This window comes from Enhydra lutris, unplaced genomic scaffold, assembly GCF_002288905.1.
Source record: "Enhydra lutris kenyoni isolate GAN:26980312 unplaced genomic scaffold, ASM228890v2 scaffoldscaffold94, whole genome shotgun sequence".
Lineage (NCBI taxonomy): Eukaryota > Metazoa > Chordata > Mammalia > Carnivora > Mustelidae > Enhydra > Enhydra lutris.
The window spans coordinates 485,204-502,357 of record NW_019154178.1 but is presented as its reverse complement, the minus strand read 5'-3'; the positions used below and the strand labels follow the sequence as shown (position 1 = coordinate 502,357).

The window sequence follows — 17,154 nt, the reverse complement described above, 5'->3', positions numbered from 1 at the left end:
CCCTTGAGGACTGACTGCTTATTACCCTAATGAAGTCACTTTTTTTGATTTGCAGGTACTCAAAGACCTGGGCCAACACACTGCTCTAGTACACACATAGCAGCCAAGTCTCTAGGCCATACCCTGGTAACAGTGAGTGTGACGGAGTCTGAGGAGTACTTGGAGAGCAGCGCCACATTTGCTGCTTATGAACCCCTAAAGGTGAGACACTTCATGGTAAGATTTTGACATATCTTTTCATGGAATCCACTGTGTCCACTTAAGAGGCTTCCCAGCTCTCTGTGATGTCTATTAAAGATCACTTATATTTGTGTTCTCTTTATTTACCAGCTCTGTCATCAAGTCTGAGTATCAGGGAGTTTACTCCCTCATGTTTCTGCCACAGGAATATCTTTAGGCTGTATCAGCGAGTTTTAGATATTCTCCTTTATTTCTTCTTTTTTCTTGAAATATAAAATATGGATAGTAAAGTATGTAAAGCACACTAATCCTAAGGTACTATTTGAATTTTTACCTGTGTATATATCCCTGTAAACACAACCCTGAATAAGATATTGAGTATTAGTATGGCCTCTTTTGAAGAACTCTGAAAGAAAACTTTATTCAGAGAGGGACATTAGTTATCTTTAGCCTTTATACTTAAGGATTTTCAGCACAACTATCATTATTTAGGGCCCTAAGGATTGGTCCATTATAACTGGGACACTATGACAGATGGCAGTTCAAAACAAAAGTAGAGCCTTTTGTTTGCATTCGTATTTGAATCCTTCAGGAGCTAAAACTGATGTCTACAAGTTCTTGCTAATAAATACTGATAAATCCCGAGTCAGTGTTTCTTGGGATAAGGAGGCACCCATAGGGGGAAAAATTAATTCCAACGAAAGAAGCAAGGTAAGTTAATTTTAAAGTTTGCATTTTAAGCCGGCCCTATCGCACATCGTGTAGCACAAGTACTAAACATACATTCAAGCACATTTCATTTGTTCTCAGTGGATGAATCGTCTTAGTTGCCCAATTAAGTGAAAGTACTTGGCTGTGGCTCATTGTCGTTTCATTAGGTTTTTTATTTTAGGGTTATTCCGAACATTATTTTGTATTTATTGAGTGTCCACAGATCAGATTTCCCCTGGACGAAAACCGCCCTTAAAGGAAAAGAAGTAAAATGATGATTTTTCCTTTTCTATGTAGTGCTTTGGTCATATATTTTTCCCTTTACCTGCTTAAAAGAATATGTGTTTTCCATCTTTCTTACCAATATTATGTTTCAGTACGTGGTATAGTTCTCAATTTGTCCTTTTACATATCAGTCCAATTCAGTTGATCTGGTTAATTTTGGACTATGTATCTAGGAAAAAGGAATAATCTCTGTCTTGCTTTCTCAGGGAGGCCTTCTATGAAACTTCTCATCCTGTTTCTTCTGCTAGAGGCTTGTATGGCACACTGTGCTCTGCCTTTTGGTGATGCCCATTATGCTCTTTATCTACTTCAAATCTGTCTTTCCCGAGCCATGAGCTCCACTGTGAGGCAAGACCTTATTTGACTTTTTATTACTATATCCCCAATGGGCCATCAGTGAATAGTTGTTGAATTGAATTATATGTACATTATTTAAGAGAATACTGCCGTTAGACATAGGAATATTTAATTTTAATAGTATTCAATAATAAGTATGATTGACTAGTTCAGGAAAGAAATACTGGCATGATTTGTTTATATTTTTAATGATTGCTTAACTCTATACTTCATTTTATAACTTAGTCACTGTTGTAGATAGACACCATGTGCCACATGAAAATAACCTATACTTTTATAATACTTTATTTTCCTAAAACAAGTTTGCTCATCTATAATAGGATCCAAGTTCTCTGTATACTGGAGTGAATAATTCCAGTCTTGACTCCACCTCTTAGGTGGGAGTTCTTTGAGAAATAGGGTGAAGTATATAGATGTATTATTTTATTTTATTTTTTAAAAGATTTTATTTATTTGACAGACAGAGATCACAAGTAGGCAGAGAGGCAGGCAGAAAGAGAGGAAGGGAAGCAGGCTCCCTGCTGAGCAGAGAGCCTGATGCGGGGCTCGATCCCAGGACCCTGGGATCATGACCTGAGCCAAAGGCAGAGGCTTTAACCCACTGAGCCACCCAGGCGCCCCTTATTTTATTTTTTTAAAATATATTTATTTATTTGTTTATTTGACAGAGATCACAAGTAGACAGAGAGGCAGGCAGAGAGAAAGGGGGAAGCAGGCTCCCCACTGAACAGAGAGCCCAATGCGGAGCTCAACCCCAGGACCCTGGGATCATGACCTGAGCCGAAGTCAGAGGCTTAACCCACTGAGCCACCCAGGCGCCCCATATTATTTTATATTTTTAGGACCAAAAGTTCTTTGCTAACTTAATAAAATACCATTTATTTTATTTTTTTTAAGATTTTATTTATTTATTTGACGGAGAGAGATCACAAGTAGACAGAGAGGCAGGCAGAGAGAGAGAGGGAAGCAGGCTCCCTGCTGAACAGAGAGCCCGATGTGGGACTCGATCCCAGGACCCTGAGATCATGACCTTAGCCGAAGGCAGCGGCTTAACCCACTGAGCCACCCAGGCGCCCTAAAATACCATTTAATGGATAAATTCTTGGAAACATGCAGTCTTCCTGGGGCACCTGGGTAGCTCAGTCAGTTAATTGTCTGACTCTTGATTTTGGCTCAGGTCATGATCTCAGGGTTGTGAGATTAAACCTCATGTCAGCCTCTGAGTTCAGTGGGGAGTCCGCTTGAGATTTTCTCTCTCCCTCACCCCCACCCCCTTCTTTCTAAAATAAATGAATCTTTTTTTTTTTTTTTTTTTTTTTTTTTTTGTTTAAAGAAGGAGACATACAATCTTCCAGAACTGAATCAGGAAGAAATAGAAAATCTGAACAGAGTGATTGCTACTAATGAAATTGAATCAGTAATCAAAAAATTGCCAGCAAACAAAAGTCCAGGGCCTGATGGATTCAGAGGTGAATTCTACCAAACATATAAAGAATAGTTAATAGCTCTTCTCCTCAAACTATCCCAAAAAAAATAGAAAAGGAAGGAAAGCTTCCAAATATATCCTACAAGGCCAGCATTACCTGATACCAAAACTAGACTAAGACACCGTGAGGAAAGAAAACTACAGGCCAGTATTACTGATGAGCATAACTGCAAAAGTCTCCGACGAGATTTTGGCAAACCACATACAACAGTATATTAAAAGAATCATTCACCACATTCAAGTGAGATTATTCCAGGAAAGCAAGGATGGTTCAGTATTCACAAATCAATCAATGTGATATGCCACATTAACAAAATGAATGATAAAAATCATGATTATCTGAATAGATGCAGAAAAGACATTTGACAAAATTCAACATCAGTTGATGATAAAAACTGTCAACAACGTGGGTGTAGAGATAATACCTCAACATAATAAGGACCATATATGATAAAGCTACAGCTAATCTCATACTCAATGGTGAAAAACTGAGAGCTTTTCCTCTAAGATCTGAGAAAGACAAGGATGCCCACTCTTACTACTTTCATTCAACATAGTATTAGAAGTGCTAGCTATAGCAATCAGACAAGAAAAAGAAACAAGAGGCTTCCATATTGGTATAAAAGTTAAACTGCCACTTTTTGCAGATGACCTGATACTACACATAGGAAATCCTAAAGATACCCCAAAAAATACTAGAAGTAATAAATGAATTAGTAAGGTTGCAGGATACAAAATTAATACCCAGAAATTGGTGACATTTCTATACACTAATAATGAGAGAGCAGAAAGAGAAATTAAGAAAATAACACCATTTACAATTACACCAGAAAGAATAAAATACCTAGGGATAAATTTAACCAAGGAGGTTAAAATACCTGTACTCTGAAAACATAAAACACTGATGAAAGAAATTAAAGATGACACAAACAAATGGAGGGATACTCCATGCTGATGGATTAGAAAAATTAATATTGTTAAAATGCTTATATTAACCAAAGCAATCTATAGATTCAACACAATCCATACCAAAATGCCAACAGTGTTTTTCACAAAACCAGAACAAATAATACTAAAATTTGTATGGGACCACAAAAGACCCCAAATAGCCAAAGTAATCCTCATAGAGAAGAACAAAGCTTGGAGGTATCACAATCCCACATTTCAAGATAACGCTACGGGGTGCCTGGGTGGCTCAGTGGGTTAAAGCCTCTGCTTTCAGCTCAGGTCATAATCCCAGGGTCTTGGGATTGAGCCCCTCATCAGGCTCTCTGGTCAGCGGGGAGCCTGCTTCCTCCCCTCTCTCTCTGCCTGCCTCTCTGCCTACTTGTGAGCTCTATCTGTCAAATAAATAAATAAAATCTTAAAAAAAAAGATACGCTACAAAGCTGTAGTAATCAAAATACTATGGTACTGACATAAAAATGGACACATCAGGGGCGCCTGGGTGGCTCAGTGGGTTAAGCCTCTGCCTTCAGCTCGGGTCATGATCTCAGGGTCCTGGGATCGAGTCCCACATTGGGCTCTCTGCTCGGCGGGGAGCCTGCTTCCTCCTCTCTCTCTGTCTGCCTCTCTGCCTACTTGTGATCTCTGTCTGTCACATAAATAAATAAAATCTTTAGGGGAAAAAAAAAATGGACACATCAATAAATGGAACAGACTGGAGATCCCAAAAATAAACCCGTGATATATGGCCAATTAATCTTCAATGAAGGAAGCAAGAATATCCAGTGGGGAAAGGACAGTCTCTTTAATAATTGGTGCTGGGAAAGCTGGAGAGTTGCATGCAAAGAACGAAGCTGGACCACTGTCTAACACCGTACACAGAAATAAACACAAAATGGATTAAAGACCTAAATGTGAGACCTTAAACCATAAAAATCATAGAGCATAGGCAGTAGTTTCTCTGACATCAGCCATTGACATCAAACATTTTTCTAGATGTCTCCTGAGGCAAGGTGAACAAAAGCAAAAGTAAGCTATTGGACTACATCAAAATAAAACCTTTTGTACCATGAAAGAAACTACCAACAAAACCAAAGGTAATCTATGGAATGGGAGAAGATATTTGCAAATGATGTATCTGTTAAGGGATTAATGTCCAAAATATATAAAGCACTTATACACCTCAACACTAAAAAAAACTTAAGTTTGATTAAAAAATGGACAGAGAACCTGAAGGACATTTTTCCAAAGAAAACATACAAATGGCCAACAGACACATGAAAAGATGTTCAAGATCACTCAGCATCAGAGAAATGCAAATCACAACCATAGTGAGACACCACCTCACACCTGTCAGAACGGCTGCATTAAAAAAGAGAAGAAACAGCAAGTGTTAGGTGGAGAAAAAGGGACCCTCATGCACCCTCCCACATTGGTGGGAATGTAAATTGGTGCAGCCACGCTGGAAGACAGTATTGAAGTTCCTCATAAAACCTAAAATAGAACTATCTTATGATCCAGTAATTCCACTACTGGGTATTTAGCCAAAGAAAATGAAAACATTAAGAAGATGTATGCGCTCCTGTGTTTAGTGAAGCTTATTTACAATAGCCAAGATATGGAAGCAACCCAGCTGCCCATCAGAAGATGAGTGGATAAGGAAGATGCGATGCATACGTACGCACAAACACAGAGGAATATTACACAGCCACAAAAAAGAGGTCATACCATTGTGCCGACATAGATAGACCTAGAGGGTATTATGATAAGTGAAATAAGTCAGACTGAGAAGGACAAATGATTCTGTACAATTTCACTCATATGTGGTATCTAAAAAACAAAACAAATAAATAAATTTTTAAAAAGCACAATCAGTCCTATCAATACAGAGAACAAACTGATGGTTGTCAGACTGGTGCAGCTGGATAGGCAAAATGGGTGAAAAGGAGTGGGAGATACAGTCTTCTAGTTATGGAGTGAATAAGTCATGGGAATAAAAGTCACTATGTAGGGAACGTAGTGGTACTGTACTAGTGTGGTATGGGGACAGATGGTAGCTATACTTCGAGCGCAGCGTAAGAGATGTTGAATCTGTTGTACGTGTGACACTAATATAACTTTGTGTGTCAGCTATACTCAGGTTTAAAAAGTAAAATATCCATTTAAAATGTTTATACAGCTCCTTGTACCTTTTATGTGCCCAACATTGTACTAAATCCATTAAGGAAGAGACATTCTCTTTTATTTTTTTTGTTTTTTATTTTTATATATATTTTTTGAAGATTTTATTTATTTACTTGAGAGGAAGAGGGAGAGAGAGGGAGAGAGAGCACAAGCAGGCAGCAGCAGGGAGAGGGAGAAGCAGACTCTCCACTGAGCCGGGAGCCCGATGTAGGGCTCGATTCTAGGACCCCAGGATCATGACCCGAGCCAAAGGCAGACGCCCAACCGTCTGAGCCACCCAGGTGCCCCAGACATTCTCTTTTAAAATTTAGGTAGAAGATGCTTTCTTTTTTTTTAAATTTTTTATTTTTTATAAACATATATTTTTATCCCCAGGGGTACAGGTCTGTGAATCGCCAGGTTTACACACTTCACAGCACTCACTATAGCACATACCCTCCCCAATGTCCATAACCCCACCCCCCTCTCCCAACCCCCTCCCCCCAGCAACCCTCAGTTTGTTTTGTGAGATTAAGAGTCACTTATGGCTTGTCTCCCTCCCAATCCCATCTTGTTTCATTTATTTAGAAGATGCTTTCTTCTCGGAATAATTTTATATAACTAGAAAGCATAAGAAGAATTATTACACTCAAATGTGAAACATTGGACATATTCAAACAGCATTAGGAGATGAACTAGTGTACAAATGAATAGTAGAGATGATGTGGAAATGGTTGTGGTCTGGAATGTTTTGATATTAGTGGGTGAGGTGACACCCAAGTCAGGCCTGAACAATAAATAGGTGGGTCTGACTGAATACAGAGCTTGAGAAGCATCCAAGTGAGAGGCATCGTGTACATGTCTCCTGATTTGGGAGTTAAGTCTAATGTCATTTTCAGCAATCAGCTAGTTTTCACTTTAGAAAATTGTTGAGTTCCGTGACCAATCAAGGGTTTCTTCGAACGTCATCAGGCTGTAAACCCTGTAGAGGTGGCTTTGGTGACATGGCAGTCTGTGAAGGAAATGGTGTTTGAAGGGGGCCCCCGTCCGTGGATCTTGGAGCCCTCCCGATTCTTTTTGGAGTTGAGCATGGAGAAAACAGAGAAAATTGAATTAACACAAGTCCGGCTGCCAGCTAAGAGAAAACAGAACCAGTACATCTACCGGGTCTTGTGCCTGGATTTGGGGGAACAGGTAAGTAGGAAAAAAATCTTTTTCTAACATTGCTTTTAGCAGTAATACCCCGAGTCTTTTTTGTTTCTAGCCATTCCTTTTCAGATTCTAATGGATTTCATTTAGAGACTAGATAGGGAAATTCTTTTTTTTCTTCCAAATTTTTATTTAAATTCTAGTTAGTTAAAACAGGAAAATTCTGATTCTTGATTAGATCTGTGCAGATAAGATAGTAAGTGTGTTGCCCTTTATCAGTCGAATTAGTTTTATTATTTTAGAAGCAGTGATGGATCCACACACAGCTGTGCCTGCTGTCAAACCAGTAACAAAGGTTTGCAGTTTCACTAGGGTTGATAATTCAGTGTATGACTCTGTAACCAGCCACAAAAAATCGATGTATAACTTTGACTTAAAAAGAACTGAGCTTCTTTCTAACATCTCTTGTGAACTTTGCTGTGTATGTGGCTGGATGTCGGCAGTGTCAGAGTCCTCCCCTCTGTCAACGCCCTCTTGCCTTTTGTCTCCACATTCTGTTCATTTGGTGCTTCCACCAGAGAAAGGTAACACAAAATAGTTTTTCCACTTTTTACCAACTGATAACAAAAGATTTGGTGGAGAAAAAGGCTGAAGTAATTGGCCAGAACTAAAATCTTTAAAAGATTTTATTTATTTATATGACAGAGAAACAGCGAGAGAGGGAACACAGGCAGGGGGAGTGGGAGAGGGAGAAGCAGGCTTCCCGCCGAGCAGGGAGCCTGACGCTGGCCGATCCCAGGACCCTGGGATCATGACCTGAACCAAAGGCAGATGATTTACAATTGACCCAGCCAGGCGCCCCTCAGAATTAGATTTTTTAATACTCTCTTTGTTTATAAATTTCCATGATACCCTTGTTTCTCTTAGCCACATGATTCAGAACTATGATGATTATAGTGTCCAAAGGGATCCGGTACTGGAGGTTGAATAATTCTGACATGTGTAGATTGGAACAACTGCCATCAAGCATCTACCCACAGTTGCCTCTTGCTCTGCTGTTTCTTTAAAGGCTCTGACATTCCGAATTGGAAATCACCCAGGTGTCCTGAACCCCAGTCCAGCTGTGGAGGCCGTGCAGGTGCGCTTCATGTGTGCCCACCCTGCCAGCATGTCCGTGACCCCAGTCTACAAAGTGCCAGCTGGCGCCCAGCCGTGCCCTCTGCCACAGCACAACAAGCAACTGGTAAGCACCATGTTTCCGTCTCACTTGATACTTTTGCCTTCCACGCCTTAGAGAGAGTAAAGCTTTTGTCTTATTAAAGTGAAGGAAATATGTGTTATTCTTTCTCTGACAGTGTCTGTAAAGAGATAAACTACTTAGAATTGGCTACACTTAGTGACACTTAGTTTGCTCACTGTACATAGGACATAGCTTGTAATTGTGGCACTAAACAATGAAGATGTCTCTAAACTTCCAGATAGTTTGGGTAGTATCTTTCCCTACCAGATCTTTTATTGCCATTATTGGTAATTAATAGAATTTATCTCTACTCTAAACCCACCATGAAGAGTAATGATAAGCAATAATGTAACTAGTAGGGATTGAGGAATAAATGAGTTTTCTAACCTAGAAACTAGAACAACAGACTGTACTAAATGAGACCGACTTTAATTACAAGCATAGGAGAATCAAAGTCCTTTCTTAGCCTATGCAGAACAGAATGATCAATTGTTGTTGTTTTACAGATGGGAGAGTCTTGAGACTCCTAGAGGTTGAGTAATTTCTCCAAAGGCATAAAGCTAGAAAATAGCATCTCCTGTTCAACTCCAAAGCACATGTTATTGACTTTTATACTATTCTTTTTACTATAAAAGAAGAAGAATATGAGTTGCTACAGGTTAGGGACTCATTTTTTTTTCAGAATTAAATTCCACAGGAAATATTATTTGAAGTTTATAAGGATGTACTCTTTTTAATTTTTTTACTTTTTTTTAAAGATTTTATTTATTTATTTGATAGAGAGAGAGAGATCACAAGTAGGCCGAGAGGCAGGCAGAGAGAGGGGGAAGCAGGCTCCCCGCTGAGCAGAGAGCCTGATGTGGGGCTCAATCCTGGGACCCTGAGATCATGACCTGAGCCGAAGGCAGAGGCTTTAACCCACTGAGCCACCCAGGTGCCCCGATGTACTCTTTTTAAAAAGATGTGTTTAGTTCAGAGAGAGAGAAAGAGCATGAGGGGAGAGGCAGAGGAGGAGGGAGAGAGAAACTCAAGTGGACTCAGAGCTGTGCATGGACCCCAGCACCATCCCACAACCCTGAAATCAGACCTGTGCCAAAACCAAGAGTCTGACACTCAAAGGACTGCAGCGTCCAGGTGCCCCTATAAATGATTTGCTTTTTAAAAAAGCACTTAGGGGGCGCCTGGGTGGCTCATTCATGAAGCATCTGCCTTCGGCTCAGGTCATGATCCCAGGGTCTTGGGATCGAGCCCCGCATCAGGCTCCCTGCTCAGCAGGAAACCTCCTTCTCCCTCTCCCACTCCCCTGCTTGTGTTTTCTCTCTCTGTCTCTCCCTCTGTCAAATAAATAAATAAAATCTTAAAAAAAAACACTTAGAGGGAGTTATCCATGTATTTGTCATTCAGTGTCACTTTTTTCAATTGAAATAATTTATAGAAAATTTGTAAGAAAAGGGTGTCCCTGGGTGGCTCAGTCGGTTGAGCGTCCAACTCTTGGTTTTGGCTCAGGTCTGATCTCAGGGTCATGGGATTGAGCCCCACATCAGGTGCCACGCTCAGTGAGGAGTCTGTTTGGAATTCTCTGTCTTCCTCTCCCTCTGCCCCTCCCCCTAGCTTATGTGCTCTCTCTCTCTCAAATAAATAAATAAAATCTTTAAAAAAAAATAGAAAATTTGCAAGAAATTTTTTTTCTTGGAGCCATTTAGGAGTAATTTACAGATATACTTCCCCATACTTTAGAATTTCTTTTTTTTAAATAATTAAGTACAATTTATATACTGTAAAATTCACCCTTTTAAAAGTGTACAAGTAAGGGGCGCCTGGGTGGCTCAGTCAGTTAAGCATCTGCCTTCAGCTCAGTTTATGATCCCAGGGTCCTGGGATCAAGCCCGGCATCTGGCTCCCTGCTGGGACCCTGCTTCTCTCTTTCCCTCTGCATACACTCTCACTCTCTCACAAATAAATAAATAAAATCTTTAAAAAGAAATAGCATACAAATAAGAGTTTTCCAGCCAACTCCAACTGGTCCAACTGCAGAATATTTTCATTTCCCCAAAAAGAAATGCACACCCAGTAGCAGTCAATCCCCATCCCCCATCCCAGTCCCTGGAAACCACTATCTGTCTCTATGGATTTGCCTATTCCGTACATTTCATATAAATGGAATCCTATAATATGTGGATGCACCCTTTTTTGGTCAATTTTTTAAAATTTATTTTTTTAATAATGTTTTTGTTTTTGTTTTTAAGATTTTTTTTTATTTATTTGACAGACAGATCACAAGTAGGCAGAGAGGCAGGCAGAGAGAGAGGAGGAGGCAGGCTCCCCACTGAGCAGAGAGCCCGATGCGGGACTCAACCCCAGGACCCTGAGATCATGACCTGAGCTGAAGGCAGAGGCTTTAACCACTGAGCCACCCAGGTGCCCCTCTTTCTTTCTTTTTTTTTTTTAAAGGTTTTATTTATTTACTTGACAGAGATCACAAGTAGGCAGAGAGGCAGGCAGAGAGAGAGGAGGAAGCAGACTCCCCACCAAGCAGGGAGATTGATGTGGGGCCCTATCCCAGGACCCTGAGATCATGACTTGAGCTGAAGACAGACACTTAACCAACTGAGCCATCCAGGGGCCCCTCTTTTGTCAATTTGTAATAGAGTTATTTAAGTTGTACATGTTTTTCATATATCCTAAGTACAGGTCTTTTTTCAGAGATCTGATTTGCAGAAATGTTCTCCCATGTCGTGGTTTGTCTTCACTTTCTGGATGGCGTCTTTTGAAGCACAAAAGTTTTTGGTTAGTGACATCCCGTTTATCAGTTTTGTTGGTGGTGGTTGTACTTTTTTTTTTTAAGATTTTATTTATTTATTTGACAGAGATCACAAGTAGGCAGAGAGGCAGGCAGAGAGAGAGAGGAGGAAGCAGGCTCCCCGCCTAGCAGAGAGCCCGATGCGGGACTCAATCCCAGGACCCCGAGATCATGACCTGAGCCGAAGGCAGAGGCTTTAACCCACTGAGCCACCCAGGTGCCCCAGTGGTGGTTGTACTTTTGATGTTATATCTAAGAAATGATTGCCTAATCCAAGGGCACAGATATTTATACCTGTGACTTCTCTTTATAGGTTTTAGGCCTTACATTTAGGCCTAGTGCATTTTGAGTTAATTTGTTTGTGGTGTGAGGTTGGAGTGTACCTTCATTCTTTTGCATGGAGATAATCCACTTAATCCAGCATCATTTGTTAAAAAGGTTATTCTTACTCTGTAAATTGTCTTGGGCTCTTGTTAAAAAAGAATCTGTTAACCTTGGGACGCCTTTAAAATCTTTGTAGTACGTTTTGAAATTGGGAAGTGTGTGTTCTTCAATTATGTTCCTCATTTTCAAGATTGTTTTGGCTGTTCTTTTTTTTTTTTTTTTTTTTTTTTTTGATTTTTTTGAGGCACCTGGGTGGCCCGGTCAGTTAAGCGTCTGCCTTCTGCTCTAGTCATGATACCAGGGTCCTAGGATTGAGCCCTGCATGGGCCTCCCTGCTCAGCGGAGAGCCTGCTTCTCCCTCTCCCTCTGCCTTACCCCTGCTTGTGGCTCTCTGGCTCTCTCTATCTCTATGTCAAATAAATAAAATCTTAAAAAAAAAAAAAACTCTTAAAAAGATTTATTTATTTATTTTAGAGAGAGTGAGCGAGCATGAGTAGGAGGAGGGGCTAAGGGAGAGGGAAACAAGCAGACTACTTGCCAATCAGGAAGCTCAATACGGGGCTCCATCCCAGGATCCCAAGATCATGACTTGTGCTGAAAACAAGAGTCGGTCACTCCACCAACTGAGACACTCAGGTGCCCTGTTTTGGCTATTTTGAGTCCCTTGCATTTCTATATGAATTTTAGAATCATCTTGTCAATTTCTGAAAAAAAAAAAAACCACAGGGATTTTGACAGAGATTAGATTGAATCTCTAGATCAATTTGGGGAGTATTACCATCTTAATATTATTGCCCTCTGATTTATAAACATGGGATATCTTTCCATTTATTTAGGGCTTCTTTAATTTTTTTCAACAGTGTTTTATAGTTTAGAATATACAAGCACTCCTTTTGTTAGATTTATTCCTAAATATTGTCTATAGCAAATTTCCTTGGGGGAAGGCTTCTGGTCTATAACCATTAAATTTGATATTGGCTGTGGGTTTTTCCAAAGATGCCATTTATAGGTTGAGGAAGTTTCCTTTTATTTTTACGTTTTTTTAAAGATTTTATTTATTCATTTGAGTGAGAGAGCATAGCAGGGGGAGAGGCAGAGGGAGTGGGAGAAGCAGATTCCCTGCTGAGCTGGGAGCCCAAGGTTTGGCTCAATCCCAGGACCTGAAGATCATGACCTGAGCCGAAAGCAGACGCCCAGCCATCTGACCAAACTAGGCGCCATGGGGAAGTTTCCTTTTTAGTTTTTTTAATGTTTTTATTATGAAATAGTAGTGCATTTTTGTTAAATATTCTTTCTGCATCTGCTGAGATGATCATACATTTTTCCCTTTATTCTATCAATATGATGTGTTACACTGATTGATTTTTCATATGTTGAACCAACTTTGCATTCCTGAAATAAAACCCCCTTGGTCATGATGTATGAACCTTTTTATATATTCTTGGATTCTGTTTGCTAGCATTTTGTTAGTGTTTTTACATCTATATTCGAACTACAAGATTTTGTGGTTTTACTTTTTTGTAGTGTCTTTGGTTTTGTATTAGAATAATACTAGCCTTTGAGAATGAGTTGGGAACTACTGACTCCTCTTCTAGTTTTTGGAAGAGCTTATGAAGGGTTGGTATTCAGTATTCTTTAAACATTTGGTAGAATTCACCCATGAAACCATCAGGGCCTAGGATTTCTTTGAATGTTTGTGTGTTTCTTTAATTACTGATTCAGTCTCTTTTCTTGTTATAGGTATAGTCAGATTTTTTATTTTTTCTTGAGTCATTTCTGGTTCTTTGTATATACAGTTTTCCCATTTCGTTTACGTTATCTAATTTGTAGGCTTAAACAATTTTTCACAGTAACCCTATGTAACCTTTTTTATTTCTTTAAGGATAGTACTAATGTCCCTCCTTTCATTTCTGATTTTAGTAAACTGAGTCCTCTCTTTCTTAATCATTTCAGCTAAAGGCTGGTCAGTATTGTTGATCTTTCAAAGGATCAATTTTTAGTTTGGTTAATTTTTTTCTTTTGTTTTTCTATATTATTTATTTTGCTGTATTCATTATTGTTTCCTTCCTTCTGCTTGGTTTGAATTTAGCTTCTCTATTTTTTCTAGTTTCTCAAAGTGGAAGTTTACGTTGTTGATTTGAGATGCTTCTTCTTTTTTTTTTTTTAAAGATTTTATTTATTTATTTGACAGAGATCACAAGTAGGCAGAGGCAGGCAGAGAGAGAGGGAGGGAAGCAGGTTCCCCTCTGAGTAGGGAGCCCAATGTGGAGCTCGATCCCAGGACCCTGGGACCATGACCTGAGCCGAAGGCAGAAGCTTTGACCCACTGAACCACCCAGGAGCCCCGAGATTCTTCTTTTTTAATACTGATATTTGCAGTTATGTTTTCCACTAAGCATTGCTTTTACTGAATCCCATAAGTTCTGATATGTTGAGTTTTATTTTCGTTTGTCTCAGCATGTTTTCTAATTCACCTTTGATTTCTTCTTTGACCCATTGCTTATTTAGGAGTGTGTTGTTTATTTTCCACACATCTGTGAATATCTCAAATTTCCTTGTGTGTTGATTTCCAATTCCATTGTGATTAGAAAACATACTTTATGATTGAAATCCTTTTGGATTTATATATATATATTATGTGGCCCTTATATAAATACATTTGTTTAAAAAATGTGTTCAGGCTTGTTCTGTGGCTATATTGGAGGCTATTTCGTGTGCACCTGAGGAGCGTGTATTCTGTTGCTGGGTGTGGTGTTCGGTAGATGTCCGGTGGGTCTGTCTGGGATTCAAGTCTCCTGTTTCCTTGTTGATCTTCTCTCTGGTTCTCTCCATTATTGAGAGTGGCACTGGAGTCTCTGACGGTTATTGTTGGATTGTCTCTTTCTCCCTTAAATTCTGTCAGTTTTGCTTCATGTATTTTGGGGCTCTGTTATCAGGTACATACGCATTTATAACTATCAAATCTTTTTGGTGTATTGACCTTTTGCAACACCACAATGCAGTTCTGACACTACCTGGAGTTGGCTCCAGCTCTGCACTTTTAAGCATGCAGTTTCCAGCAGAACCACCCTCACTTCAGATGCCGGCTGCCGGTTCAGGGATCCACAGGCCACCCACATTTCTAACCAACTTGCTATAAATTTGAGGATTCCTACAATCACTTCCGGTTCAGTGATGTGTTAGAATGACTCGCAGGTACAGCTTTATTATAAAGGATGCGGATCAGGACCAGTGAGATGAAGAGACATAACGAGAGGTCTCAGGGGGACCCAAATCTGGAGCCTCTGCCCATGGAATCAGGTTTGTGTGCAACACATCACGTGCAATACACTGACATGTTCACCAGTCAGGAAGCTCCACTGGGCTTTGGTGTCTAGAATTTGTATGGGGCTTTATTACATAAATATGCTTAAGTCACTGACCACGTGGTTGAACATACTCCAGCTCCCCTTTCCTCCGTGAAAGTTGGGTTGATATCCCCTGGCTCAGCCCCATCCCTCTAGTCACACCGTCGCTTTTTATAGCCTGACCAGTGCCCATCCTGAATCATTTCAGTATAAACTCAGGTGCCATCTATGAAGCCCACCATGAATAATGGGTATGTTCCTATTTCTCAGGAAATTCCAAGTTTTAGGGGTTAATTCTCAGACACTGAGGACAAAGGCCAGACAATTTCTTTATTATACAACATCCTTTTATCACTCTTTGTCTCTAGTCCTTCTTTGTCTCTAGTGACAATTTTTGTCTTAAAGTCTATTTTTTTCTCATCCTAGTATAACCACTCTAGCTCTCTTTTGGTTACTGTTTGTATGGTATATCTTTTTTTTTTTATCTTTGTATTTTTACTCTTTGGCCTTTGAATCTGAAGTGTTTGTCTTGTCACAGCATAAAGTTGGATCATATTTACCTTTAACGTAGTTACTGAATTAGGCGGATTTACCCCTCTCATTTTGCTATTTATCACATGCCCTTTTTGTTCCTCTTTTTCTTCACTTCCTTTTGTGTTAAATAAATACTTCTAGTGTAACATTTTACTTCTCTTGTCCTTTCTTTTGCTATTTTACTTTGAGTTATTTTATTAGTTATTACTCTAGGGAATACAATTAATGTCAACATTTGACAGTCTAGTTCGGAATAATACCAACTTAATTTCAGTAGTGTACAAAACCTTTGTTCCTATTAAACTCCATTTCTTCCCCTTTCTTTGTCTGTTAGTGTCATAATCTTTGTACATGCATGCTCCTCAAACAGATTTACAGTAGTGCTTTATCCATTTGTCTTTAAAATCAGAGGAAAAAAAAGAATTACAAACAAGAGTACATGTATGCTGTCTTGGATATTTACCTATGCAGTTATCTTTACCAGGCTCTTTACTCATTCCTTCATGGGGATTCAGGTTACTGTCTAATGACGTTTTATTTCAGCCTGAAGGACCCCCTTTTCTTTCTCATAGGGCAGGTTTACTAGCAACAAATCCTCTGGTTTTGTTATATCTAGGATTGTCTTAATTTCTCCTATATTTTAAAAAAGATTTTATTAATTTATTTGAGAGACAGCAAGAGAACACAGAAGGAGGAGAAGCAGACTCCCCACTGAGCAGAGAGCTCCATCTGGGGCCAGATCCCAGGAGCCTGGGATCATGACCTGAGCTGAAGGCAGACACTTAACTGACTGAGCCCCCCAGGTTCCCGCTCCTTCATTTTTGAAGGATTATTATGCTCAATATAGGATTCTTCATTGGCAGTCTTTTTTTTTTCCATCACATCTTCCATGGTTTCTGATAAAAAAGTAGGTGTTAATCTTATGTCCTTCCCTTTCCGCTTTTATGACTCTCTTTCTCTTTGACTTTGATTATGACATGTTTAGATGCAAATCTCTTTGAATTTATCCTGCCTGGAGTTCTTTGTGTTTCTTGGAGGTTAAATGTTGTTCATCAGTTTGGGAAGTTTCTAGCCATTATTTTTTCAACTATCCTTTCTTCCTCTTTTTTTCCCCCTTTCTTTTCTTTGTAGGGCTCTCATTTTGCATATATTGATATACTCAATGGTGTCCTGTGGGTCTCTGATGCTATTCATTTTTCTTTATCCTTTTTTCTTGCTGTTCGTCGGACTGGATAATCTCAGCTGACCTATTTTAAAGTTCTCTTATTCTTTCTTCTGCCTATTCAGATCTGCTATTTAGTTCCTCTAGTGAATTTTTCATTGCAATTATACTCTACAATTTCAAAATTTACTTTGGTTCTTTATTGATATCCTTTATATGCTAAGACATTATTTTCATACTTTCCTTTATTTATTTACACATAACTTTCATTAGTCCTCTGAACGAAATAGTTGATTCAAAAAGTCTTTGTTGGGGCGCCTGGGTGGCTCAGTGGGTTAAAGCCTCTGCCTTCAGCTCAGGTCATGATCTCAGGGTCCTGGGATCGAGCCCCACGTCGGGCTCTCTGCTCAG

General features: G+C 39.5%; 1 protein-coding gene across 7 annotated transcripts in view; it reads left to right on the top strand.

The window, feature by feature from the left end:
• LOC111138966 (nucleoporin 210 like) overlaps window positions 1–17,154 on the top strand; it is an 89,916-nt gene that overhangs the window by 31,599 nt on the left and 41,163 nt on the right. For all 7 annotated transcript variants that reach the window (XM_022491009.1, XM_022491008.1, XM_022491011.1 and 4 more), the window contains 3 exons: window positions 56–201; window positions 7,100–7,321; window positions 8,346–8,519. In XM_022491009.1, the coding sequence (XP_022346717.1) occupies window positions 56–201; window positions 7,100–7,321; window positions 8,346–8,519 (542 nt within the window). The remainder of the gene's footprint in view (window positions 1–55; window positions 202–7,099; window positions 7,322–8,345; window positions 8,520–17,154) is intronic.